The sequence below is a fragment of the Macaca nemestrina genome, chromosome 10 (assembly GCF_043159975.1).
Source record: "Macaca nemestrina isolate mMacNem1 chromosome 10, mMacNem.hap1, whole genome shotgun sequence".
NCBI lineage: Eukaryota > Metazoa > Chordata > Mammalia > Primates > Cercopithecidae > Macaca > Macaca nemestrina.
The window spans coordinates 28,068,450-28,095,265 of record NC_092134.1 but is presented as its reverse complement, the minus strand read 5'-3'; the positions used below and the strand labels follow the sequence as shown (position 1 = coordinate 28,095,265).

Here is a 26,816-nt window from a genome sequence, read left to right as displayed (position 1 = left end):
GAATTGGTTACACGGGAGTCGGAGGGCTGAAAGGACAAAGAGAACAGTGAAGTCATCCAGAGGAAACAGATGCCACCTCTCCATCCAGAAAACAGAAGGGAAAAGATTGAGGTTACCAGAATCTGGGAGCTTGGAGAAGAAGCCTCATGGAATTGGTGCTAATGTCACTGAGGAGGTGGTACCGCCTGGCTGCTATTGGACCATTACCCTAAATCAAGAAAAATGATCACATTTTCATAGAGCCCTTGTAGCTTTACTGCAAAATAATATCTCACATTTGATTGGTTCTTTATACTTAAAATTTTTTTCCATACTTACAATTTAATTAATACAGTAACTTTGTTTAGCTCTATGTCTAGGGATTATTAATGATGAGAAGAGATAACTGAGACCTGGAAGAGACAGCAAGAGTCCCTAGCAATTTTGGCACTGTTCTTTTGGTCACCAACACATTCATTTTTCTTACTGTACCATGCTGCATAGTAACTCTTTATACTGGAGTGTTAACTGTTTCTTATTCTCCCATTTTCCACCTCAGTTAGGTATTTATGTTCTGTCTTTTCACTGAAGCTCTCATGGCAGGAGAGAATGAGAGTATAGCTCCCCCACCCCTTGCAGTACCTGATGGATAGTTCTAGGAAGACTCCCCCTCATCCTACCCCTGCCCTAGAAGGATGAAATTTATTTGAATTTTGTGTTTAAATTTAAAATATGCATTCTATCTTGTGGAATATCTGTATGTGCTTTAATATTATAAGTACTGTTTAAAACTTGTTGAGCAAAATGAGTAAGAGGTAGAAGTGAATTTTTCTTTGACTTTTGACTTTGGTATAATTCTAGTAGTATACACTGTTTTTCAGTAGGGATGAGGACTCAAACAAACCCAACTGAAGAGAGGACTGATTCCTAAAGGCCAGTTTGGATAGAATAACAAAAATTATAGTTGGTAATTGAGAAATTCTAATAGTTTAGAAAGATATGAATACCACTTTTAATATTTCTCTACCTCCATCCCAAGATACATCATTTGGGTTTAAATGGGTAAGGTTATTCATAGGTCACCTATCATCATAGCCCTACCCATGAGTGGGATATAGGCAAGAATACTGTTAGGGTGGTGCAAAAATTATTGCTGTTTTTTAATCACAGTTACTTTTGTACCACCCTAATAGTATGCACAAGGTAGTTCTCTTCTTGGGAAAGTGGACTTGACGCTCTTAAATTTTAAATGACTAGAGCGTTAATAAAGATAAATATTAAAATTCCAAGATCATCTGCTCCTGTGAGTATTTGAAATAAGAATAAACTGTGACAAAAAGGAAAGTTTTTTTTTTTAACTTGGTTGTTATTTTATTATAGGATTGCACCCAAAATTATAGAGACAACTGGAGTTCATTTTCAGGTAAAAGACATTTAACTTGATTTGTAAAACTGTAATTTTTACTATATTTTACTTTGGAGTTTGTATGGTTGGAGAGTATGACACTCATAGCAACTCTCTTAAAGGGGTGTGTGTGTGTGTGTGTGTTTGCATTTGTTCTCTTTCATCTGTGAAGTTGATGAGTCATTATTAACCATTATCAGTGTAACTTTGTTTTTCCCAGTAGTGCCTTAATGCAGATTCCCTAAATGATCTCTTTGGACAATGAAATGAATCTGCAGTATTGCAATTAAGGATGAAATTTTGTTCATCTTAAAAAGAGAAAAGTGTTCTCTGTTTAAGACTAAAAGACTAATAGTCCTTTCTGAGGATCCAACCTGTAGCTGAATAAACTGATTTACCCACTGCTTTTACTAATTCAGTAATTAGCCCAAATGATTTTGCTTTAAACGTCTACATGAGGCTTAACTTCTAACTAGTGACTAAATGATAATCATTAAAGGTTTTTTGACAGACTATGTATGAGCACTTGGGAGAACTGCTAACAGTTTTGCTCACCCTGGATGAAATTATTGATAATCATATCACACTGAAAGACCACTGGACTATGTACAAAAGGTACACCAATTAAAATATTTTAAAATGTTCTCTTACTTTGGTTAATGTATTTGTGTTAGTAAAAAGTAAACAAATATAAATAATACAGATTTTCTATAAGAGCTGGGGATTGATATTTAGAAGCTCATATCAAATATTTTTATGAATACAGTAACCATTCTTTAATTTCATGTGAGTTTGTTGGGACAAGTATACATCTGTATAAAGCATCCTAATTCTTATAGTAGTAGAAAGTTAATTTGCCTAGCTTAGGACTCAGATTTATTTTTTTGCTTGGGTTCTATTCAGGTGACAGTTTTTCTTTCTTTTTCTTTTTTGAGACGGAGTCTCACTATGTCACCAGGCTGGAGTGCAGTGGCGTGATACTGGCTCACTGCAACCTCTGCTTCCCAGGTTCAAGTGATTCTCCTACCTCAGCCTCCCAAGTAGCTGGGACTACAGGTGTGCGCCACCATGCCCAGCTAATTTTTGTATTTTTAGTAGAGACGGTGTTTCACCATGTTGGCCAGGATGGTCTCCATCTCTTGATCTCGTGATCTGCCTGCCTTGGCCTCCCAAAGTGCTGGGATTACAGGCGTGAGCCACCATGCCCAACCCGACAGTTTTTCTTTCCTGAGCTTGGTTTTATTTTATATACCCCGAATTTTTTTAGACCATGGTTTATTTTATTCCTGTTATAAGTACTTATTAAATATCTGGTATGTATAGAGTATGAGGCATTTTAATTTAAGATGATATTAAAAAGCGTAAGAAAATCTATTAGGATTATTGAAAAACAAATTTTCTTTTTTTTTTTTTTTTTTCTTTGAGACGGAGTCTCGCTCTGTCGCCCAGGCTGGAGTGCAGTGGCCGGATCTCGGCTCACTGCAAGCTCCGCCTCCCGGGTTTACGCCATTCTCCTGCCTCAGCCTCCCGAGTAGCTGGGACTACAGGCGCCCACCACCTTGCCCGGCTAGTTTTTTGTATTTTTTAGTAGAGAGGGGGTTTCACCGTGTTAGCCAGGATGGTCTCCATCCCCTGACCTCGTGGTCCGCCCGTCTCGGCCTCCCAAAGTGCTGGGATTACAGGCTTGAGCCACCGCGCCCGGCCAACAAATTTTCAAATATGTAGAGCCAAACAAGAAATACAAAGATAAAATTTTGACTTCAGGAACATTTTTAATTTTTAATTTAAGAATTTATTTGGTGGATTTAAGATGTTTCTCTTAATTTCCACAAGGTTACTGAAATCCGTCCATCACAATCCTTCAAAATTTGGAATTCAGGAAGAAAAACTAAAGCCATTTGAAAAGTTCTTGCTGAAGCTAGAAGGGCAATTACTGGACGGAATGATATTCCAGGTAAGTAGGTCTGTATCAGACTGTAACAATTGGGCTCATATTAGACGACAAAGCTCAGAATTACAGTAGGCCACTTTTATAATGCACTGTTAAATATATTTTTCTTTAAAAAGTACTTTGGCTTAAAATTATTGTTAGAGTACTAAAATATTTCTTTATCTAGTAGCCAACAAAATTAATAGTGTATTAGTTGTATCTAGAGTAAGAGTTTTAGAAAAATTATGTAAATGGATACCAATATTTGAGGATTAACATCTAATCTGAGTAGTTAGGTATAGGCATATCTTGTTTTATTGCATTTCGCTTTATTGCATTTCCCAGGTAATTGCATTTTCTATATATTAAAGGTTTGTGGCAACCCTGCATCAAGCAAGTCTTTGATCATCATTTTTCCAACAGCATTGTGTTCACTTTGTCTCTATCACATTTTGGTAATTCTTGCAATATTTTAAAGTTTTTCATTATTATCATAGCTGTTATGGTGATCAGTGGTTTCTGATGTTACTATTGTAATGTTCTGGGGTGCTACAAATAGTGCCCTGTAAGATGATGAACTTAATCAATAAATGTTGTGTGTGTTCTGACTGCTTTATCAACTGGCTGGCTGTTGACCCGTCTTTCTCCCTCTCTTCAAGCCTTTTTATTCTCTGAGACACAACCATATTGAAATTAAGCCAATTAATAGCCCTACAGTGGCTTCTCAGTGTTCAAATGAAGAGTTTCATGTCTCTTAATCAAAAGCTAGACATGATTAAGCTTAGCAAGGAAGTCATATCAAAAGCAGAGATAGGGCCGGGCGCGGTGGCTCACGCCTGTAATCCCAGCACTTTGGGAGCCTGAGCCGGCAGATCACGTGAGGTCAGGAGTTTGAGACCAGCCTGGCCAAGATGGTGAAACCCTCTCTCTACTAAAAATACAAAAATTAGTAACGTGTGATGGCAGGCACTTGTAATGCCAGCTACTCGGGAAGCTGAGGCAGAAGAATCGCTTGAACCTGGGAGTCAGAGGTTGCAGTGAGCCAAGATCACGCCGTTGTACTCCAGCCTGAGCATCAAGAGGGAGACTCTGTCTTGCGGGCGGGGCGGGGACAAAAAAAGCAGAGATAGGCCGAAAGTTAGGCCTCTTGCTGAGAATAGTTAGCCAACGTGTGAATGCAAAGGAAAAGTTTTGAAGGAAATCAAAAGTGCTGTAAACACAGAGATGATAAGAAAGCGAAACAGCATTACTGCTCATACGGAGAATGAGCAGTTTTGTTGCACTGAATTGAAAATCAAGCCAACCACAACATTAGTTTAAGCCAAAGCCTAATCCAGAGCAAGGCCCTAACTCTCTTTAATTCTCTGAAGGCTGAGAGAGGTGAGGAAGCTGCAGAAGAAAAATTTGAAGCTAGCACAGGTCGGTTTATGAGGTTTGAGGAAAGAAGCTGTCTCCATAACATGAAAGTGCAGAAGCAGCAAGTGCTCATGTAGAAGCCAGTAAGTTATCCAGAAGGTCTAGCTAAAATCACTGATAGAAGTGGCCACACTCAGCAACAGATTTTTCAGTGTAGATGTAACAGCCTTCTATTGGAAGATGCCATCTACATCTTTCATAGAGGGAAAGCCAATGCCCATTTGCCATTCTGAAAATCTTAGGACCCTTAAAAATTATATTACTCTACTCTGCCTATTCTCTGTAAGTGAAACAACGAAGCCTGATGACAGCATATCAACATTGAGGCAAGACCCTCAGCCAGCAAAAAGATGATAGCTCACTGAAGGCTCAGATGTTAGCATTTTTAGCAATAAAGTATTTTTAAATTAATATACTTAGACATAATGCTATTGCATACTTAATAGACTATAGTATAGCGTAAATATAACTTTTTTTTGAGACGGAGTTTCACCCTTGTTGCCCAGGCCAGAGTGCAGTAGTGCAATCTCAGCTCACCACAACCTCTCCCTCCCGGGTTCAAGCAATTCTCCTGCCCCAGCCCCCCGAGTAGCTGGGATTACAGGCCTGTGCCACCATGCCCAGTTAGTTTTGTAGTTTTAGTAGAGATGGGGTTTCTCCATGTTGGTCAGGCTGGTCTCAAACTCCCGACCTCAGGTGATCCACCCGCCTCAGAAATTGTGTCACTCACGTTATTGTGCTGGTTGGGAACTGAGCCTATGGTTTCTGTGAGGTGTGCCTATATTGTGTTTGCTGTTAACCTCTAGGTTTAGGGGTTTTTTTTTGTTTTTGTTTTTGAGTCTCGCCCTGTCACCCAGGCTGGAGTGCAGTGGTGCGATCTTTGCTCACTGCAACCTCCACCTCCCGGGTTCTAATGATTGTCCTACTGCCTCAGTCTCCCGAGTAGCTGGGATTACAGGCGCCTGCCACTGCACCCAGCTAATTTTTGTATTTTTAGTAGAGATGAGGTTTCACCATGTTTGCCAGGCTGGTCTCGAACTCCTGACCTTGTGATTCGCCCACCTCAGCCTCCCAAAGTGCTGGGATTACAGGTGTGAGCCGCCATGCCCCGTCAGGTTTAGGTTTTTAAGACAACCCTTAACAAGTCTGTTTAATTCTTCCTAGGCCCAGGGAATATAATTTGGGTTTGCATAGTCCAGTATGGTAGCTTCTAACTACATGTGGCTATTTAATTGTAAATACATTAAAATGAAATACAAAATTCACTTTCTTGCTCACGCTAGCCACATTTCAAGTACTTAATAGCCACATATAGTTCACGGCTAGTTATCATATCAGACAGCACAGATGTAGAATGTTTCCATCATCACAGAAAGTTCTGTTGGACAGTGCTGCTTTGAGCAGGTTCCACCAGAAATTGCATTATATTCCATTTATAGTATATTTCAAGGTTACCTTTAGTTTGTATTTTACATGATCACAGTTTTTAACCGATTAATCTCAACTCTTGTTTACAGTTGACCCGACCCTTTGAACAACATGGGTTTGAAGTGCGCACGGGTCATACAGATTGTTTTTCAAGAAATGTATTAGAAAATTTTTTGAACATTAGCAACATTTTGAAAAAAACTTGAACACAAATGGCTTAGCCTAGAAATATTTTAAAAACCTGAGGAAAAGTTAGGTATGTCATGAATGCATAAAATATATGCAGATACTAATCTATTTATGTGTTAATTGACTTATGTTATCCATAAGGCTTTTGGTCAACAGTATGCTATTACTAGTTAAGTTTTTGGGTAGGCAAAAGTTATATGAAGATTTTTTACTGCACGAGGGTCAGTGGCCCTAATTTTATGTTGTTGAAGAGTCAACTGTATATCAATTTAAATGTTATTATTTTATTTTACTTTATTTTATTTTATTTTATTTTTTGAGACGGAGTCTTGCTCTGTCGCCCAGGCTGGAGTGCAGTGGCGCGATCTCGGCTAACTGCAAGCTCCGCCTCCTAGGTTTACGCCATTCTCCTGCCTCAGCCTCCCGAGTAGCTGGGACTACAGGCACCTGCCACCTCGCCCGGCTAGGTTTTTTTTTTTTTGTATTTTTTAGTAGGGACGGGGTTTCACCGTGTTAGCCAGGATGGTCTCGATCTGCTGACCTTGTGATCTGCCCGTCTCGGCCTCCCAAAGTGCTGGGATTACAGGCTTGAGCCACCGCGCCCGGCCTCAATTTAAATGTTAATTCATTAGGTTAAGAAGATAATTTTTTTGTTACTGATTCTTTTTCTAGGAGACATTTCTATACATGCTATAATAAAGTTCTAGGAAAGTAATTGTAAACAGTTAACATAAATTCTACTCATAAAAGTGCAAAGTAAAATAAAAATTATGCTTTATCTTCTATACATCTCTGAACGTTGTGTGTATTTCTTTATTCAGGATTATAGATTTGGATTCAGTTTTATTACTTTCACATAACTAGTACCCAAAAATATAAATACATACAAATTTTTCATTCACAAAGATCTAAATATTAGATTTCATTAAGAACCTGAGCTTTAGTTTTAGTAAAATTTAAATGATGAATATAGAAATTTATCATACACTACATTTAGTGTATGATATTTAAATGTTTAATCATTAATTATTGAGAGTCTGAATTTCTCTTTAAATGTTTCCTATCTAGGCCTGTATAGAACAACAATTTGATTCTCTCAATGGAGGAGTATCTGTGTCAAAAAATAGCACTTTTGCTGAGGAATTTGCACATAGTATTCGGTCAATTTTTGCAAATGTAGAAGCCAAGCTTGGTAATGTAAATCTCATTTTTTGGTTTTTGTTTATAAAATTTGCATTTCCTTAAAGCATAATTGAAGTGTAATTGTTCTGCTTTCTCTTATGTTATTGATTTGTAAGGAGAACCTTCTGAAATTGACCAGAGAGACAAATATGTTGGAATTTGTGGACTCTTTGTATTGCACTTTCAGATTTTTCGAACTATTGATAAAAAGTTTTATAAGTCTTTATTGGACATTTGTAAGAAGGTAAGAACTTGAAACTTATTTTTCAATTTGAGTAGATTAAAAAGATTGCAGATAAAACTAAGTATTTTAAAATGCATTTTATTCCTGTTTACAAAAATAATTTAAAAATATTCACTTGTAAAATTCAAGTATTCCAGAAATAAGTAACTTAGTGAATGAAAATACATCATATTTCTACATCATATTACTACGTATTGGTAGATGGTGTTCAGGTTTGTTCTGTACATTAACTTTCTTTTAGTGGTACTAATACTACTTTTTTCTTTTCGTTTTCTTTGCCACTGATTTTCATTACTGAAGTTGAAGAAATTTAAAATATATTTCTTTCTGTGTCTTTGTTATTTTCATAATGTGGCACCTGATTTCAAAACTGAAAGATTAGTTTATGTGTAACATCGAGTGATAGTGACTATGATAACCCAGCCAATTTTTTAAAAAGTTATATAAAATGAAACTAAAGGACATGAAGATTCAAGTTTCTATTTACTTGTTGTATTTTTTTATCTGACAATCCATGACAGGGTGTTTTGTGTGTGTGTTATTTAATACTTAGGGGAATAAAACTGTCATGCTCAACACCAGATGTAGAAATGCCTTAACTCTGCCACAGTGAAAGATATTTGTCTCATAATATATTAATAAGCATTTTTGTGGTTATTTTTTCTTGAAATGAATTGTCTTCCATGTGTATTATAGAACTTTTAAAAAGCTTATTGTTTAGCCTGCATTTAATGATTTTTCCCCTTTTCCCTTTTCTATTTCAGGTACCAGCCATCACTCTAACTGCTAATATTATTTGGTTTCCTGACAGTTTTCTGATCCAGAAAATACCAGCAGCTGCCAAACTTCTAGACAGAAAAAGTCTTCAAGCCATTAAAATACACAGGGATACTTTTCTACAACAGAAAGCTCAATCACTTACCAAGTAGGTTTTATAAACAAGTATAATGAAAATATTTAGATATTATTTATTTTCAAATATTATACTAACTCTAAATGTATAATACCATTTGAGTTATTAAATGTACTTGATAATTAAGGGTCAGGCAATCTCCAGGAGATTTGTTTTCTAGAGGATTTTTGTAAAAAATATTTTACACTTAAAGTCAATTTAAGATGTGGACAGATTATACTTTATGGATACAAATGCGTACATACATAGTTTTTATCATCTGTGTTAAATATTTTTTGTCTAAATGAAGTGAAGTCTCAGATTTTGTTGCATTGGCTATCGTTTGATAACATTAAAAACATTGTACGTCCATGGTGATTTTGGGAGAGGCTGAGTTTTTCTTGATTTGCTTCCTTTTTCCCCCTTTATTTTTATTTTTATGAAAATAATATATGCATATGTATAAAACATCAAAAAGTGCTAACGCTTAAAGGGAAAGATAATTCTTCCCAATTCCTTCCTGTATTTCAGTCTTGCTCTCCAAAGGAACACTTAATTCTTTGTTTCTTCTGATATTTACATCCTTATTTTTTGTTTGTCTCTTATTGTGTAAATTTTCAAATATACACAAAATAGAGAAAATAGTAGAAAGAGCCCCTACATTCCCATCACCCAGCTTCAACAATTAATTTATTGCACATTCTTTCTTGAGTACACAGCTAAAATCACATGTTAACTTGGATAAAGCTTTTGAGTGAAATGACACAGGACTCTGCTGCTGGCCCCATGCTGGTGACAGATTTTTGTTTGTGATATGGCTGGATGTAATGGGGATACTTATCCACTTTCTGTTGATTTTGACTATCAGAGGGAAGATGGGTCACTAGTATACATTGGGGGAAGGAAGAGCATGTCATTTTTAGTACTGCCATGTCCTCTGATTAAAGTGGAAAACTACCACCAATTTAGGCAGGTCTACTCATTTCAGAACTCTAGTAGATATCCTAAATCAGGTTTGAAGAGGGATAAAAACAACGTTTAGATTTAGATTAGAGAGCTGAATTAAGTAATATAAGATTTTGAGAGATTTATCTTTCCATTTGAGTAGCAGTAAGTAGGGAAAAATGTGTGTATTTTAGTTCTTGGAATGTTGATATTTTGTAACAGTGTGATGCAGTTACTCACAATGCCAATACATACTTAGCTTACATTAATAATTGTAATACCCAGGTTGTAGAAACTAGTTACAGTACAGGTTGAGTATCCCTAACTGAAATGATCCAATACTGGAAACTTTTTGAGTGCCATTGTAATGCCCAACGGAAACGCTCATTGGAGCATTTTGGATTTCAGATTAGGGATGCTGAACTAGTAAGTATATAATACAAATATTCCAAGATCTGAAACACTTCTGGCCCCAACCATTTTGGATGAGGGGTACTCATCATGTATCTAGGTCATGGGACTTGATAGTTTCATTAAATTCTGTTTTTTCTTTTTCCTTTTTTTTTTTGAGACCAAGTCTTGCTCTGTTGCCCAGGCTGGAGTGCCATGGCGTTATCTTGGCTCACTGTAACCTCTGCCTCCTAGATTCAAGTGATTCTCCTGCCTCAGCCTCCCGAGTAGCTGGGACTATAGGTGCCTACCACCACGCCTGGCTAAATTTTTTTTTTTTTTAGACGGAGTCGTCCTCTGTCACCCAGGCTGGAGTACAGTGGTGTGATCTCAGCTCACTGCAACCTCGGCCTCCTGGGTTCAAGTGATTCTCCTGCCTCAGCCTCCTGAGTAGCTGGGATTACAGGCACATGCAGCCATTCCCGGCTAATTTTTGTATTTTTAGTAGAGACAGGGTTTCACCTTGTTGGTCAGGCTGGTCTTGAACTCCTGACCTTGTGATCCGCCTACCTCGGCCTCCCAAACTGCTGGGATTACAGGCGTGAGCCACCGCTCACACGCCCGGCTAATTTTTATATTTTTGGTAGAGATGGGATTTCACTATGTTGGCCAGGCTGGTCTTGAACTCCTGACCTCCGGTGATCCACCCACCTTGGCCTTCCAAAGTGCTGGGATTATAGGCATGAGCCACCACACCCAGCCTTTTAAAAATTTTTTGTTTGTTTGTTTTTAAACTTTTAAGTTCAGGGTACAAGTGCAGGTTTGTTACACAGGTAAACGTGTCATGGGGGTTTGTTGTGCAGGTTACTTCATAACCCAGGTATATTCCATGGAATTTTTATTGGTCAGATCATAGCTGGTGTTTGGTGGTGCCATGTTTTGAGAGGGTCACAAACTGCAGTATCCCTAGATGAAGCTGATCAGGATGTCAGAAGGTCTGAGAACCATGCCTTCTTGTTTATCTTCTCTTTGTTAGTGTCTGTATAGTTTGGCTTTTAAAAGAGAAATCTGTGGAATGATGCGGTGGGTTTCTTTAAATATTTGAGGGGCGTTCAGAATGAAGAGGGAACAGATTTGATCTCTGTGGCTCCAGTAGGCTAAACTAAAACCAAAAGGTGAAGATGACAGATAGTAATGATAATAATTGCCAACATCATGAAGCTCTCAACTCTGTGGCAGACATTATGCTAATAGCTTTAAACATATCATGTTCCATAAAGCATGTAACAGTTTTCTGGCATAAAATAATAAATGTAACAACTAATGTTTATGGAGTGCTTAGTATATGCCAGTAGCTATTCCAGGAACTTCACACATGTCTCCTTTAATGATCAGAAAATTGTATGAGGTAGATACTGTTGTTGCCGTTTTATAGATGAGAAAACCCTACAGAGATTAAACTTGCCCAAGTTTAAACAACTAGTAGATGGCAGATGCAGGCAGTTCAACTCTACAGCCCAGGCTGTTAACTACTGCCATAAACTATTTTTATCCCATTTTTAGATAAAGAAAATGAGGCTTAGAAAAATGAACTTTGCCAGGTCACACAGCTAAGTACATGTCAGAGAGGGCATTCAGACCAGTGCCAGTCCTGTTCTAGTGCCTGTGCAGCAGGTAGCGTTATGTAGGCTGCTCTGTATTCTCCTTCACTAAAGCTGTGTAGGCAGAATATAGACGACTCTCAGTCCAAGATCTGTGGGAAGTGAGTCTTATTAAGTGGACAGTCGAATAACTTGACTTTCAAAGACTTATCACATGATGAAATTTTGTTTCTAAATTATTTACTACAGAGCTCCATAAAGATGAAGGGCACAGTTACCTTTTTCAGTCTCTTCGCAGTTATGTCGAGGAAACCTAAAATTCACTAAAGTGAAACTCAGGAGAGTGATGATGTGATCAGCATGGGCTTTGTCCTGACATTTTAGAGAAAGTTGAGGGAGTGTCTAAGAGGTGTCCCGAGGTCTTGCTTCAGAGTTTACGTGAGTAGGGAGCAATGGAGAGCAATAAGCAACAGTTTTCCTGCCCCCACACTATACACCAGATCCCAAGTGGCCAGTGTCCCAGCTGCCTCCTTGACTGGGGTCCAGGGTTTGTGGATTTTTGCATTTTGCTTTTGATTCACAACCACTTTAACACTGGAAAATACTGCTTTTAGAGAACAGAGGTCTGAATCTTCGTTTCAACCTCCCATGTTGACATATAGGTGTTGACACTGTTTAGTACTTTATGTTAGGGGCAGGAGATTTGTATTTTTACCTTGATATTTTTCCTGTTTGTACTTTGAAATGCACCTGACAATCCAATAGGTCACTTGGCGATTTTTGTACTCTTTGTCAGTTAACTTGCTTTTTGAAACTTGAAGCAATTTCATTTTTATGTATTTGTAAGAGGTAAAGATCATCTGTCATCTGAATGTGATCACAGAGTGATGGGCAGAAGTGACATATAAACCTCTGCATTATCCTATAGTCTTACCTAAAACTGGCTGAATGCCGTTCACTATGTATTATTGCCTTCTTCATAGTGTTATTGACGTAGTTGCTCATCAGGGAGAATTCCATAGTCTTGCCTAGGTCTCTTTCTCTGGTCCTTGCTTATGATTTTTTTCTGTTCTCTCCTGTACACGGTATTCCTGCTGAGTCTTGATCACAGCCTCCTCCTCAAAAGTGAAGGTGTTGCTCTAGGACCATGCTCTCTGTTTTTAAAAAAGGACCAGGCTTTTAAAAAATGATTCCTTAAAAAAGGAATCATTCATAAGTCAAACAATGTTTCAGCACCATTCTAAGCAAAGCCATAAAGTATGACTATTTGTGTTTTTCGTCTGATGGAATTATGGCTCTGTAGAAACCATTTTTCTCAGATTTTGTGCTAGGGTTTTACCTCCGTGAGTCACATTTATTAGAGACTTTGGCAGGATACCTCTTTAGATTGAACTCTTGAGATTGACAGATTGCCCGGCAATATGGCTAGCCACTGACCTCAGTGTGGGATTCTAAATGTAATTGAGTGTCTTTAGTTCCTTGCCCTGAAGAGCTATCCTCTAGCTGATTCTGACCTGTAAGAATGGGACATTTCTTTACCCTGTGTAGCTAAGGAAGATTTGAGTTGGTAATGTCTGATTCGATAAAGAAAAATTGTCCATTTTGCATACTAAGTTTTTGTTTGTTTGTTTTGGAGACGGAGTCTCACTCTGTCGCCCAGGCTGGAGTGCATTGGCGCGATGTTGGCTCACTGCAACCTCTTCCACCTCTCAGATTTAAGCAATTCTCTTGCCTCAGCCTCCAGAGTAGCTGGGACTACAAATGTGCGCCACCATGCCTGGCTGATTTTTGTATTTTTAGTAGAGACGGAGTTTCACCATGTTGGCCAGGCTGGTCACGGACGCCTGACCTCAGGCAATCTGCCTGCCTCGGCCTCCTGAAGTGCTGGAATAACGGGTGTGAACCACCGTGCCGGCCACATACTAAGTTTTTTAAAGAAAAGTATAGCTTAAACAGCTTGTGAATACAAAGAGGTTCCTATCTTGAATGAGATTGAGTTGGGAAACATTGATGGAGTGATTTAGTATTTGTAATCATCCTGAATAGTAGAGAGAATTACATTTTTATTGCCCTAGTCTTTCTGGGATGAAAAAACTTCCTGGATGTGAGCTTGAATCTTGACTGAACTTACGATCTTGCTGCCTACTTACCTTCTCTGTGTAGCAGTTTCTTGTTCTGTGTGGAGGTTGTAGTGCCTGCCTCGTAAGGTTAATGTGAGGATTGAAAGAGGTGGGGTGTGTGTGTGTGTGTGTGTGTGTGTGTGTGTGTGTAAAGTTCTTGGAACAGTAGCTGTCATATAGTAAGCATTCAATAGCTATTAGCTTTTATATTCAGATTCTGACCACTTCCACTGTTCCTATTCTGGTTCAAGTTGTCATCTTCTTTCTTCTGCATTATTGCAGTAGCTTTCTAGGTGGTTTTCCCACTTTTACCATTGCCCCCTCTGTAGTTTATTTTCAACTCATCAGATCCTCTTAAAACTAAAGTTAGATCAAGTTACTTTGCTTGGATCCTGTAGTGGCCTTCTGTCTCAAAGTCAAAATCCCTACTCCTTGCAAGTCCTTCCACAAATCCCTTCCCCATCTTAGTTTTCTAGTCCCCCATTCCCTCCCTGTGTATCTCGCTGATCTAATCCCTGCTCACTGTGCTTCAGGTATACTGACTTCTTTGTTATTACCTGAACAAGCCAGACACATATCCAGGTGTCTTAGGATTTTGCATTTGTCGTTCACTTTTCTACACTTCTTGTATATTTGCATGAATTACTCATTCATCTACTTCAAACTTTGGCTCAAAATCACCTACTCAGTGAGCCTACTTTGATCACTCTATATAAAATTGCACCTCCACCCCAGTCCCTATCCTTTTTCCCCTGCTTATATTTCTTCTGTAGTATGTATCTTTTAATTAATTTAAAATTTTACTTATTGATTTCATTATTATACAACTCTCCTTTCTAGAATGTAATCATCATGGGAGCAGGGATTTGTATTCATTTTATTTACTGCTGATTTCACTGTTGTATTCTCAGTACCTGTACTAAGAAACAGTGCCTGGCATGTTTGTTGAATGAGTAAATTATGTATGTCTATATAATATTTATCTTTTGAAAACCAGAAAGATGAAGTGACTGCTGCAGAGAAATAATGTACTCCAATCAATATCAAGAAATGGAAGTAAATTTTCTTTGCCGAGTAACCCCAGTATTTTCCTTTGTTAGAGATGTACAGTCTTACTACGTCTTTGTGAGCTCGTGGATGATGAAAATGGAATCTATTTTATCTAAAGAGCAGAGAGTGGATAAATTTGCTGAAGATCTTACCAACAGATGTAATGTTTTTATACAGGTAGTTGCATCTTATAATATTTCGGGGAATCGTTTTTTTGTTAATCTTACAGAAATTAAACTTGGATAAAACTGAACAAAGGGTAGAGTCTGTTTTTGTTTATTGAAACAAATTGATTTGGTTATGTTGGGATCTGTGTGACTTATTAATTTAAATTTTCTAACAACCCATTCAAAGCTCTACATTCCTTCAAAACTTGACTATTTAGCTGTACCCTAGAAGTTTTGATATGTTGTATTTTTATTATTTATTTCAAACTATTTTAAAATTACAATAAACTTTGTGGGCTTTTTGAAAGATTTCCTTATTTTGAACTATATGAGGATTTTCTAGTTATTTTATTATTGAGTTTTAGGAATAATTAAATAATTTTAGTATTTTGAAATTTGCTTTATGATCTAGCTTATGGTCAACTTGGGTAAACATTTCACATCCACTTGGAAAGAATGCATAATTTGTATTTGTCAGTTGTAGCATTTTGTATATGACAAGAGGATCATATTTATTAATGATTTTGTCTGTGTATTTCAGATACTGAGAGTTGTGTTAGAATTTCCCACTATTGTGGATTTGTCTGTTTATCCTTGTTCTGTAGTTTTTATTTTGTGTATTTTGAAGCTAAGTATATAATGTTTAGAATTGTTCTGTCTTTCTAGTAAATTGGACCTTTTCTTGTTAAGAAATATTCCTTGTTATCTCTTGTAATGCTTTTTGTCGTAGGTCTCTTGTGTGTGATATTAACTGTAGCTGTTTTAATTAATGTCTGCATGGTATTTTCTTTTTTGATCCTTTCACTTGTGGCCTTTCTGGCTCCTTATATTTAGTGTGTGTCTTCTGTAAGTAGCATACATTTTTTCTCCTGTCTGATAATCTTTGTTTTTTTTTTTTCATAGTACTATTTTTTCTGTATGTCCTTGTTGATATATTTGGTTTTAAACTGCCACCTGACTAGTTGCTTTGTATTTGTCTCATTTGTTCTGTGTCCCTTTTCTTTTCCTCTCTTGTTCTTTTTTGGAGTATTTTAAATTTTATTTCTCCTCCTATTAGTTTAATTCTATATTATTTTACTGTTCTTTTAGTGGTTACTCTAGACATTTAAAATGTATCATTTACTCATTTAGCTCTAATATAAATTAGTTTTACCACTTTCCTGACAGTGTAAGGATCTTAAACAGCTTTAATTCTGTTTATCTGCCTCTCACCTTTTGTGCTGTTGTTGTGTACTTGAGTTCCTCTGTATTTTAAACCTCACAAGGCATTATTATTGCTATTGTTGTTTTTATAGTGTTTATTTAGATTTACTCATATTTACCTGTTCTGTCGCTTTTTATTCTTCCTACATCTCTTAATTTTCATCTTCCTACTTGGGGAATACCTGCTAGTATTTCATTAATACAAGTCTCTGTTGATGAATTGTAACAGTTTTTGGTCTGCATATGTCTTCATTTCAATCATTTTGCTGTGTTAGAATTCTAGGTTGGTTGGGTTTTTTTTTCTTCTAGCTTTTAAAGGTGTCATTTTATTGTCTTCTGGTTTCCTTTGTTTTGTTAAGAAGTCAGCTGTAGGTTTGTTGCTTTTAAAATATGTATCTTTCTTTACTTTTTGGCTTTTAGTAGTTTTCCTACAGTGCCCCTAGGTGTGGTTTTCTTTGTGTGTTTGTGCTACTTTGGGGTCAGTAGAACTTCTTGAATTCGTGGAATATTCTTTACCATTAATTCTTCAAGCATTACTTCTTTTCTATTTTCTCTGTTCTAATTCTTCATCTATCTCTAATCTGCTGTTAAATTCATCTACTGAGTTTTAAATTTTAATAATTTTACTTTTCAGTTGGCTTTTATAGTTTACAGTTCTCTTCTGAGATGTTTGATTTTGTGTTTTATTTTCTTCAACACATTCAGCTTATTTTGAAGCACATGTCTAATAATTTCATTATTTGGCTATTTCTCTTATCTGTTGTTTCTCTTGTTTTTGTACATCTCTTACCTCTTTATATACCTAGTTATTTTTTATAGAGTGCCACACATTGTTTATGAAAAGCTGTAGATGTAATTTGAGGATCTGGATCTTTTCTTCCTCCAGAAGGGATTTGTATTTGTATTTGCTTTTGTACACAGCTAGTCTAGGACAGTTAGCAACCCAGGTTATATCAATCTAGTAGGTTGATTGAGATGATTTGAAGCAGGATTGTGATCCTGTGATGGTTGTTTAATTCACCCTTACTTTTTGGGGGGTTATCTTTTAGGACCCCAACTCAAAGCTTAGGTGGTTTATGAAAACCAGCTCTGATGAGCCCCGAGCTCCTATTTTTATCTCCCTTCCCTGTGAGATGTTGTTGAAAGATATGTTTGGCTTTTGTCTTTAGGGCAGATGCTTTAAGAGAAAGCAACCCTGAATGCCAGGCTCACTTCTCTGAGTTTCTGTCGTCTTCCAGATCTTAGCCTTATATTTCCTTATTTTTTTGAATCCTCTTTGATGCCTTAGGAGGCATTTTTAAACCATTTTTGCTCAGATTTTCTAGTTGTTCTCAGTGGGAAGGCTGGTCTAAATTGTTTATTCTATCATTAACTAGTACAGACTCCAGACTACCCTCTCCCTTACAATTTAGATTTCAAAATACATCCCTTCACAAATTAATGGTTATCTGGGAATGAGCTAATATGGGCCCTGGAGTTCTGTACTTCAAGTACCCCTAAAAAAGGGAATCCTTCTTTTTCTGCCTGACTTAGAGTTAGGTTTTTGCTGTTCCTTGTTTTGTGCTTTTTAATTTTTCCCAGGGCTGCACTAGGGTAGGGTCTGATGTAATAGTCCTGTAGCCTACAAGGTAAGACTTTGTGGCTCTTTCTGCATGTATGTGGCAAGCTTTGGTCTTACTGTCACCTTTCTTAGGATGCTATCCTCTCTTTTTTTTTTTTTTTTTTGAGACGGAGTCTCGCTCTGTCGCCCAGGCTGGAGTGCAGTGGCCGGATCTCAGCTCACTGCAAGCTCCGCCTCCCGGGTTTATGCCATTCTCCTGCCTCAGCCTCCCGAGTAGCTGGGACTACAGGCGCCCGCCACCTCGCCCGGCTAGTTTTTTGTATTTTTTTTAGTAGAGACGGGGTTTCACCATGTTAGCCAGGATGGTCTCGATCTCCTGACCTCGTGATCCGCCCGTCTCGGCCTCCCAAAGTGCTGGGATTACAGGCTTGAGCCACCGCGCCCGGCCCTATCCTCTCTTTGATTTTTTCATTTTGTTAATTTAGCACATGCCTCTTTGCCACAGAGAAACTTTGTGTGTGGTTCAGAGGAACTCCTACTTTGTGCTGAGTATCATTCCTTTAGTGAGCCGCTGTTTCTGATGGGAGAATACATTCTCTCACATGTGGTGGGACAGGAGTAAAAGGTTGAGGAACACTGGCATATAGCTTCTGCCCCACCTCCTTCATGTATCTACAATAACATAGTTAAGGTTCGTTGCTAAACTGTACATGTATCTCTTTTGGGAACTTTATAGACCCAAAGAATCTCCGTCATTATCTTTGTGTTTTTCTGTGTTTCCCTTTTGGGTTTAAATGAAAAACTATTTGAGAAATAATATCCCTTTTTTCCTGTTTTCTTATTCCACCGTTTCACTGAGTTTAATACCATTAAAAGAATTTTAACACCTCACAAGACCTGGCTTCCTTCATGAATAGAAGGGGAGGGGAGAATCTGTTCTCATTGGGCTGGAAGGAGAGAAAGCCTAATTAGCACCAAACTAGGCAAGGACAAGATAGCAGATGGATTGTGGTGATTGGTCTAGGTGAATAGGAAAGGGGGACTTGGCTTGGAACTCAGAAATTGCCGTGCCTATCTGTATTGACTGAACAGCTCTCTTTCTCATTTTTCCATTTTTAACTCCTTAGAGTCCTCAGCTCTTGCCTTAAGTGGCAACAGATAGGAGTCTTTATTCTCTTCCCTGGCAGGTAAGATAAGGATGAATAGATACCTTTCTAACATCCAAATTGTTTCACTCAAAGCTTTTCTAAGGGAAAGAGTCTTTTTTTTTTTTTCTAGACAGAGTCTTGCTCAGTCACCCAGGCTGGAGTGCAGTGGCGCCATCTCGGCTCACTGCAATCTCTGCCTCCCGGTTTCATGCCATTCTCCTGCCTAAGTCTCCCGAGTAGCTGGGACTACAGGCGCCTGCCACCATGCCCGGCTAATCTTTTTTGTATTTTTAGTAGAGACGGGGTTTCACCATGTTAACTAGGATGGTTTTGATCTCCTGACCTTGTGATCCACCCACCTCGGCCTCCCAAAGTGAGCCACCACGCCTGGCCAAGGAAAAGATTCTTAAGCTGTGATTATACACTGTTATTTTGACAGTACTAAACTTCTGGTATGTGACAGGATAAATAAATGGTTAGGGCTGCTTTGAAACTTAACCACCATGTATTATTGTCTCTGTGAGGAAGAGTATCTCCAGATCTTAAGAGCTGGCTTTAAAATGAACTTTAGAAGCATATAGTTATTGGTAAGTTGAGGAATAACTGCTGTTACATAGATAATGAAATCTTGAAGAAGTCTTTCCTTGTGATTATAATCAGTGTTTTCCTTTACAGGGCTTCTTGTATGCTTATAGTATTAGTACCATTATTAAAACCACAATGAATCTCTACATGTCCATGCAAAAGCCAATGACCAAAACCTCAGTTAAGGCATTATGCAGGCTTGTTGAACTTCTCAAGGTAGGTTTTAGATTATTTTACTTTGCCATCATAATTGAGAAGTGACCCAGGCTTAAATTAGGATAATCTTGTAAGATTTGACTACATGATTATATGAGAACAGAAAGTTATGAGAAAGTACTTCTCTCTCAATTGAATAAAGGAACCAGCCATTTAAATAAATTTCTGAGTAACTACTTACGACTGGTCATTATATTTAAACTTTACTAAATAAAGTTAATATATCCAGTTCACACAGGAAAAAAAAAGTTAAGGTAGTGAGAGAGAAAAGAAAGAAAATGGAAAAGTTAACTTTAATTTAATTAGTAAAGTTTTACTCATGGAAGTTTTAAAAAGGTTGTATGAGTTTAAAAAAAGACTTGTCTACCATTATCCATTACAGTGTTTACATGCATATGAGGTTAGTTAACATAAGGCTATTTATTTTGTAATTTAGGTTAAGTGCTGTAATCTTGTGATTTGAACAATAGACTGCTTATAGAGGTGGTCAAATGAATTAAGAATTAGTACACCTATGCAAGTATGGTAACGTGTTTCTTAGCTTACTTCTGTATTAAAGAAAAAAGCTGTAGGCAGGAAAGCCCAGTTAACCTTTTGTAAAAATTGAAATTACAATTTACTGGTGAATTTTCTCCTAATAATTGACTAGATTTGTTCAGGAAATAAAGATTTTTCTTTTGGAGATTCTGCCTTTGGATTTTCAGCCTTTTTTTTCTTTATACTATTTGTTTATAGATATTTTATGTTTTATTTTTTATGAACTATAAATACAGACAAGTATATGTCTATGTTAGAATATGTATAAATATATAATACATAAGTATGGTTTTAAAATTAATAATAAACATCTAAATACCCACTGTCCCACTTAAGAAATAGAATGTTACCAATATTTTCAAATACTGTGTTTCTTCCTAATTGTATCTCAACCTGTCCACCTCAGAGGAGACTACTGTCCTGAATTTTATGTTTATCATTCCCTTGTTTTTCTTTTTAGCTTACCAAATATGGATGAATCAATAAAACATTAATCCTTATATATGTTTTTGAAGTTTATATTAGTGGAGTAGTACTTTATGTATTTTTTGGTCTGCTTTTTTATTCAACATTTTGTTTTTTACTCAGCATTTTGTATTTGAGTGTATCCATGTTGGGATGAGTAGCCCATCTATTTTCATTGTTGTGTAGCTTTCCTGTGGATAGACTTTGGGTTGTTTCCAGTTTTTGTATCATAAAGAATGTTGCCATCCTTGTATGTGTTTCTTGGTGTACTTGTGCAGGAGTTTTTCTAAGAAATTGTATACCTAAAAGTTGATTACTGGATTATATGTTACGTATATGTTCAGCTTTTCGAGATGATGTCACATTGTCTCTATATACAGACTATATATATATATACACCTCCCACAATACATTAGAAAATTACATTAGAAATAAAATTGTATTTCCAATTGGCCAACTCTGGTATTATGGAGCTTCATTTTTTTTTTTTTAATATAAATTAGTGGGTATAATTGGTTTTGATTATGATTTTTAATATTTAACCCCTGATTGTTAGTGATGGTAAATATCATTTCAATTATTTATTAACTGTGTTTCTTTTTTTTGTGAAAAATCTGTTCATGTCTTTTCATTTTTTAAAATTTGATTGTGTGCCTTTAAAAAACAAAGTCTTTCATTCATTTTGGGTCTTCTTATATCCTGAACATTAATCGCTTGTACCTGGTAGATATTTTGTGATACATCGGCTTGCTTTTTTATTTTCTTTATAGAGACTTTTGATAAATGGAAGTGCTTAATTTTAGTATAGTTGAATTTATCAGTTCTATACTTTGTATACTAAGTTTTTGTTTTGTTTTGTTTTTGAGACAGAGTCTCGCTCTGTTGCTCAGGCTGGAGTGCAGTGGCACGGTCTCGGCTCACCTCAACCTCCGCCTCCCAGATTCAAGCGATTCTGCCTCAGCTTCCTAAGTAGCTGGAACTACAGGCATGTGCCACCATGCCTGGCTAATTTTTGTATTTTTTAGTAGAGACAGGGTTTCACTATGTTGGCTAGGCTGGTCTTGAACTCCTGACCTCATGATCCACCTGCCTCGACCTCCCAAAGTGCTGGGATTACAGGTGTGAGCCACCGCGCCAGGCCTGTAAGGTTTTTTTGTATCTCATTTACAGATCACTTCCCTAGCCTAAGGTCATAAAGATCTTCTATAATTTTGCCTGAAGTTTTAAAGTTGATTGTCACAAAATTATTTCTGATTCTTTTTAGGCAATAGAGCATATGTTCTACAGGAGAAGCATGGTTGTGGCTGATTCAGTTTCACATATAACACAGCACCTTCAACATCAGGCTCTTCATTCTATTTCTGTAGCCAAGGTATGAAAATTAATATGTATTTAGCATAAGTATGTTATCTTTTTTGTTCTTCCATTGTTTTATATGTGTTTTCTGGTTTACCCTGTTTATTCCTTTCCTTCAAGCATAATATGCTTGGTTGTTTATCTCCATAGTATTTTACAATTTTTACTTCAAGTTATTGGCATTATCTTTACTGTGAAATTGTAGCACGTAATACTTTAATACACTTCTGAAAAAGGACATTGTTTGCACTTTTGAAATTGATGCATCATTTAAAAAATGACTTATTAAATTAATATGGAAATTTTAAAGTATGCCTAATTTGTTGTTTCTGGTAGTACTAAGAGATAATGTTACAGAAGTAAAGTATAAATAAAATATTATCTGAAGCTTATTGGGGAAAGTATTTGTATATGCTCTCTTAAATCATGGAAAAGATAATCAAGAAGTTTTTCTTCTGAGTCTTTTGTTATTGCCTCAGAAACAAATCGTTTTCCTGTTTTATTTTTAAGAAAAGAGTGATTTCTGACAAAAAATACAGCGAACAGCGTCTTGATGTGCTCTCTGCTTTAGTTTTGGCTGAAAACACTCTAAATGGACCAAGCACAAAGCAACGGCGACTTATTGTTTCTTTGGCACTAAGTGTTGGCACACAAATGGTAAGCGTACTGCTATTACTTATGGAACAGAAATGAGATCTGAGATTTCACAGTTCCCTTGTTACTGACCCTAGAAACTTTTGACTGCAACTTCTCTGCCTTTTTTCCTGTCCCTGATAGAAAACATTTAAAGACGAAGAACTCTTTCCGCTTCAAGTAGTCATGAAAAAACTGGATCTTATTAGTGAACTTAGAGAACGGTAAGTAGGACTGGGATATGCTGTGGTACTCTAAAGACAGGGTTAATAGAAACATTGATTTTCTTTTTAGCATAGCAAGAGAAGAAATAAAATTCAGATAGAACATTAGTTCCTTTCTGTAACTTCTTTAGCATGACCAAAATGAGATTGTGACTAGGGATCATATTTATTTAGCTTTGCTTCTACAGGAAGCAGGTAGCCCCTAGAAAAACTAACACGAGAAAAAACAGTGCAACCTCAGAGCATCTGGCAGACTCTGATGCATATCATGATTATTATGTTGGGTATCTCTATTGGACCTAGATTGCTGCATTATATAACAGGGCTTCCTCTGTTTGTGTGGGACTTAGCGATCCATGATACATAGTGTTCTATAATTTTAAGACACGAATTTGAATTAACATTGTTGAATTAGTTTTTGGAAGGCTTATTTTTGTAGCTACTTCTGGCTTTCTTGTTTTCTTTTTGTTGAGTAAGCAGTAAGTTTCTTGAAGGGAAATTAGAATATTTTGATTTCCAGCTGAATTAAGGTCACAGCACAATTTCCATTTAGTATTCATACTTACAACTTATTTTGTTGTTGTTGTTCTGGAGAAACTGACATTTTTCTTGTTATTGGCATTTAATTTTCCACTCTTGGGAAGAAATATTGAACCTTTTTCATTATAACATAGTTAATGATCATTCTATTGCCCTTTAAGGTGTGAAATAGTCACTTGGCAAAGACTGTAGACATGTTAAGTGTGGGGTATTTTTTTTGGTCGCAATTTTTTTTTAAAGATTTTTCTTTCCAACTTAGAGTCAGGAAAAATGGAGCATGTGATGCAAGTATTTAAGTCTAGTCATAGCAAATAATATTGAAAATGAGTTTATTTTTATTTACCAAAACCAAAAATGGTCGATAAATGTTTATTTTAAACTGATGCTTGAATATTATGCATATCATTTTTCACGTATGGTTTACAACTAAAGCGTATGTGCAGAATTCTGACAATGTCAGGCATTGGAGTGTTTGTTACCTTTGTTTCATTTTGATAGTATTTCTTTTGTGACTTTTCTATACTACTTTGGGTTAAGTGATGTAGGGAATGCAAACTGTGTAAGATGGAACTCTTCCCTCTGTAGTAGTTGTCATTCCTTTCATATTGTTTTGGGATTTTTCAGTTTTGGTGTGACTGATTACTACTTTACATTGTAGAGTCCAAACACAATGTGACTGTTGTTTTTTATACTGGCATCGAGCTGTCTTCCCAATTTATTTAGATGATGTGTATGAAAATGCTGTTGATGCAGCCAGATTACATGTAAGTAAAGAACAATTTAAAAAATAATTCCATCATTTTAAAAGGCACTGTATAAACCGTTTTAGTTTAAAATAGATCTTTTGACTTAGTAAACTATTTTAAAATTGACTGTTTTGTAAACTGCATATTCATTAAGTGTTTATAGTCTGTAGTTAAATTTTATGTTACTGTTGATGAAGTTAATTTATTTAATTTCTTCCTTCATGTTCCTAATCATTTTCATTTCACTTAATTTTAGTTTATGTCATAGTAGTCTGACATTTACTCATCAGCAAATTATAATGAAAAAGAAAAAATATTTTTAAAAAATATTCAAATTTTTCTTTTTCTTTATGGAAATAAGTGTTTGAATGCACAAGATAGGAAAAGAGTAGTGAATGTGATTTTTTGGGGTATATTTAGTTAAAGTATATGCTTTAGGTTCTTTTTCTTTAGGAAAGTTAAGACAGTTGTGGAAAATCATTTTTCCTTCAGATTGAGGTTTTGTCTTTTAAGATAATTAACTTTTGCAGTATTGTTTAGATTAGAGACCTGGTTTTTCTAAATTCATGTACATTTTAATTTTCTTCTTAGTACATGTTCAGTGCTTTGCGCGACTGTGTACCTGCTATGATGCATGCAAGGCATTTAGAGTCCTATGAGATACTTCTGGATTGCTATGACAAGGAAATTATGGAAATTTTAAATGAGGTAACATCATATTTGAGATTGAAAAGCTTAAAACATGTTCGGAATGTAGTGTTTGGAAAAAAATGTTCGATTGAAGCAGACTGTCACTGAGTTAAATTTTTTATAAATTGCTGGGTAGAACAACGAACTATTTTTAGTTACAATATCACTGTTATGCTAATTGGTCTGTAATTCATTTATTTAGAAATCAGACTAGGAATTAGGAAATTTTAAATTTACTTTTGTTAATAGATATTTTAATTTAAAGTTGTTTATTAGAAGAATGCAAATGTGAAATGGGTTTGAATGTTGAAAGCTGCTAATGGTCCAGTTAAAGCAACTTAACTATTAATATTTTACTGAATTTTATTTGCAGAGCTCCTAAGAGAAGGAAATTGTATATTTAAGAGATTTAGCGTGTAACAAAAGTAATTTGAATCCAATATGTGTGCCCCTCTTTGCTTTAAGGAAATATATATTATAAATATTGATATCTTTGAAATTAAATTTCCATCTAGCGATATTTTTATTTGGAGGGAGGAATTAAAAATGAGGAAATTTCACAATATAATCCTACCTGGGTTTGGTGAAATTGTGAAAAACTTTTTATAATTTCTTGTATTAAATATTCTTATTTAGGAAATAAAATACATGCCTGGCTAGTAATTTAGAACTCCTTGGTAGACTAGAAAAGATGATTAATTTTATTACCTTTAGCACAATGAATTTTGTGACTTTTTTTTTTTAATGGTTATTACAAGAAAGCTTTTTTTCTTTTCTCTCTTGCATGTTCTCATGACCTTTCCTCCTTTGTTGCTGGTTTCCATAAATTTTATGCTTTAAGTTGCATATTCATGTTCCTTATAATGATACCATCAATCATTAGTTTTATATTTTCTTTTCAAGAGTATTAACCTTAAGGTATTAGTGAAAATAAAGACTTAGAATTTATGTAACTGCTTCTGACCAAAAAACTGTTGGTTTAAAAAGGAGCATAGACATGTAGGGAAACAATACAATTGCAATATCATTTTGAAAAATTAAAGTATCAAATCTTTTGTGAATAGCATTTGCTGGACAAATTATGCAAAGAAATAGAGAAAGATCTGCGACTTTCTGTGCATACTCATTTAAAGCTGGATGACCGAAACCCTTTCAAAGTTGGCATGAAAGACCTGGCTCTTTTTTTCTCTCTGAATCCAATTCGGTTTTTCAATCGTTTCATTGACATTCGGGGTGAGTGTTTTGCTTTCCTTCTTAGAGTCATATTCTCTATTTTTTTAACCTACCGTTAAATAACAAAACTTTGAGGGTATATTTAAATTTTGTGTTGTTATTCTTTAATTACATTTTGTTTCTTTTCTCATTTTTATTAATACCATATTTTAAAAGAACAAATCTGATGTTCAAGGATAAGTTGATTTTTTTCCTTTTTAGTTTCATTTCCTTTTCTACTGTTTCATAAGTTGAAATTTTTTTTTTTTGTAGCTTATGTAACTCACTACCTAGACAAGACTTTCTACAATCTAACAACAGTAGCCCTTCATGACTGGGCCACTTATAGTGAGATGAGAAACTTAGCTACTCAGCGTTATGGACTGGTTATGACAGAGGCACATCTTCCCAGTCAGACTTTGGAACAGGTATAGTATAAAATTCTTTTTTTTTTTTTTTAGCATACTCTGACTGTTGGCCATAACAGTCCTTTTTAAGGAAGTCTGTTTTCTTTTTGCTTTAGTTAGTATGTGTTTATTTTTTAAGAAATTATTTGCTGTATAAAATCTTATACATGACAACAGTAAAAAATTAGGTGCTGCTAGATTGCTTTATAAAGGAATTTACCACAGGCATCCTACTTATATTCAGTCTTCTGAGCATTTGAGATATACATATATATATAGATTTATATACAGCTTTTCAGAAACCATTAGGATAGTGAGGTGACTTCTGTAGAATTTTAAGAAGTTCAAAGTCACA

At 35.9% G+C, this 26,816-nt stretch overlaps 1 protein-coding gene across 2 annotated transcripts in view; it reads left to right on the top strand.

The window, feature by feature from the left end:
• The window catches only part of WASHC4 (WASH complex subunit 4), a 63,097-nt gene that overhangs the window by 11,772 nt on the left and 24,509 nt on the right, over positions 1–26,816 (top strand). Inside the window, exons 8-22 of one of the 2 annotated variants that reach the window (XM_011768992.3) lie at positions 1,360–1,402; positions 1,896–1,999; positions 3,218–3,338; positions 7,416–7,539; positions 7,646–7,773; positions 8,538–8,698; positions 14,822–14,948; positions 19,526–19,651; positions 21,918–22,025; positions 22,520–22,666; positions 22,787–22,866; positions 24,065–24,170; positions 24,744–24,860; positions 25,907–26,075; positions 26,328–26,482. In XM_011768992.3, the coding sequence (XP_011767294.2) occupies positions 1,360–1,402; positions 1,896–1,999; positions 3,218–3,338; positions 7,416–7,539; positions 7,646–7,773; positions 8,538–8,698; positions 14,822–14,948; positions 19,526–19,651; positions 21,918–22,025; positions 22,520–22,666; positions 22,787–22,866; positions 24,065–24,170; positions 24,744–24,860; positions 25,907–26,075; positions 26,328–26,482 (1,816 nt within the window). Of the gene's footprint in view, positions 1–1,359; positions 1,403–1,883; positions 2,000–3,217; positions 3,339–7,415; positions 7,540–7,645; positions 7,774–8,537; positions 8,699–14,821; positions 14,949–19,525; positions 19,652–21,917; positions 22,026–22,519; positions 22,667–22,786; positions 22,867–24,064; positions 24,171–24,743; positions 24,861–25,906; positions 26,076–26,327; positions 26,483–26,816 lie in introns of both variants that reach the window. The other variant, XM_011768993.2, reaches the window with a different exon arrangement.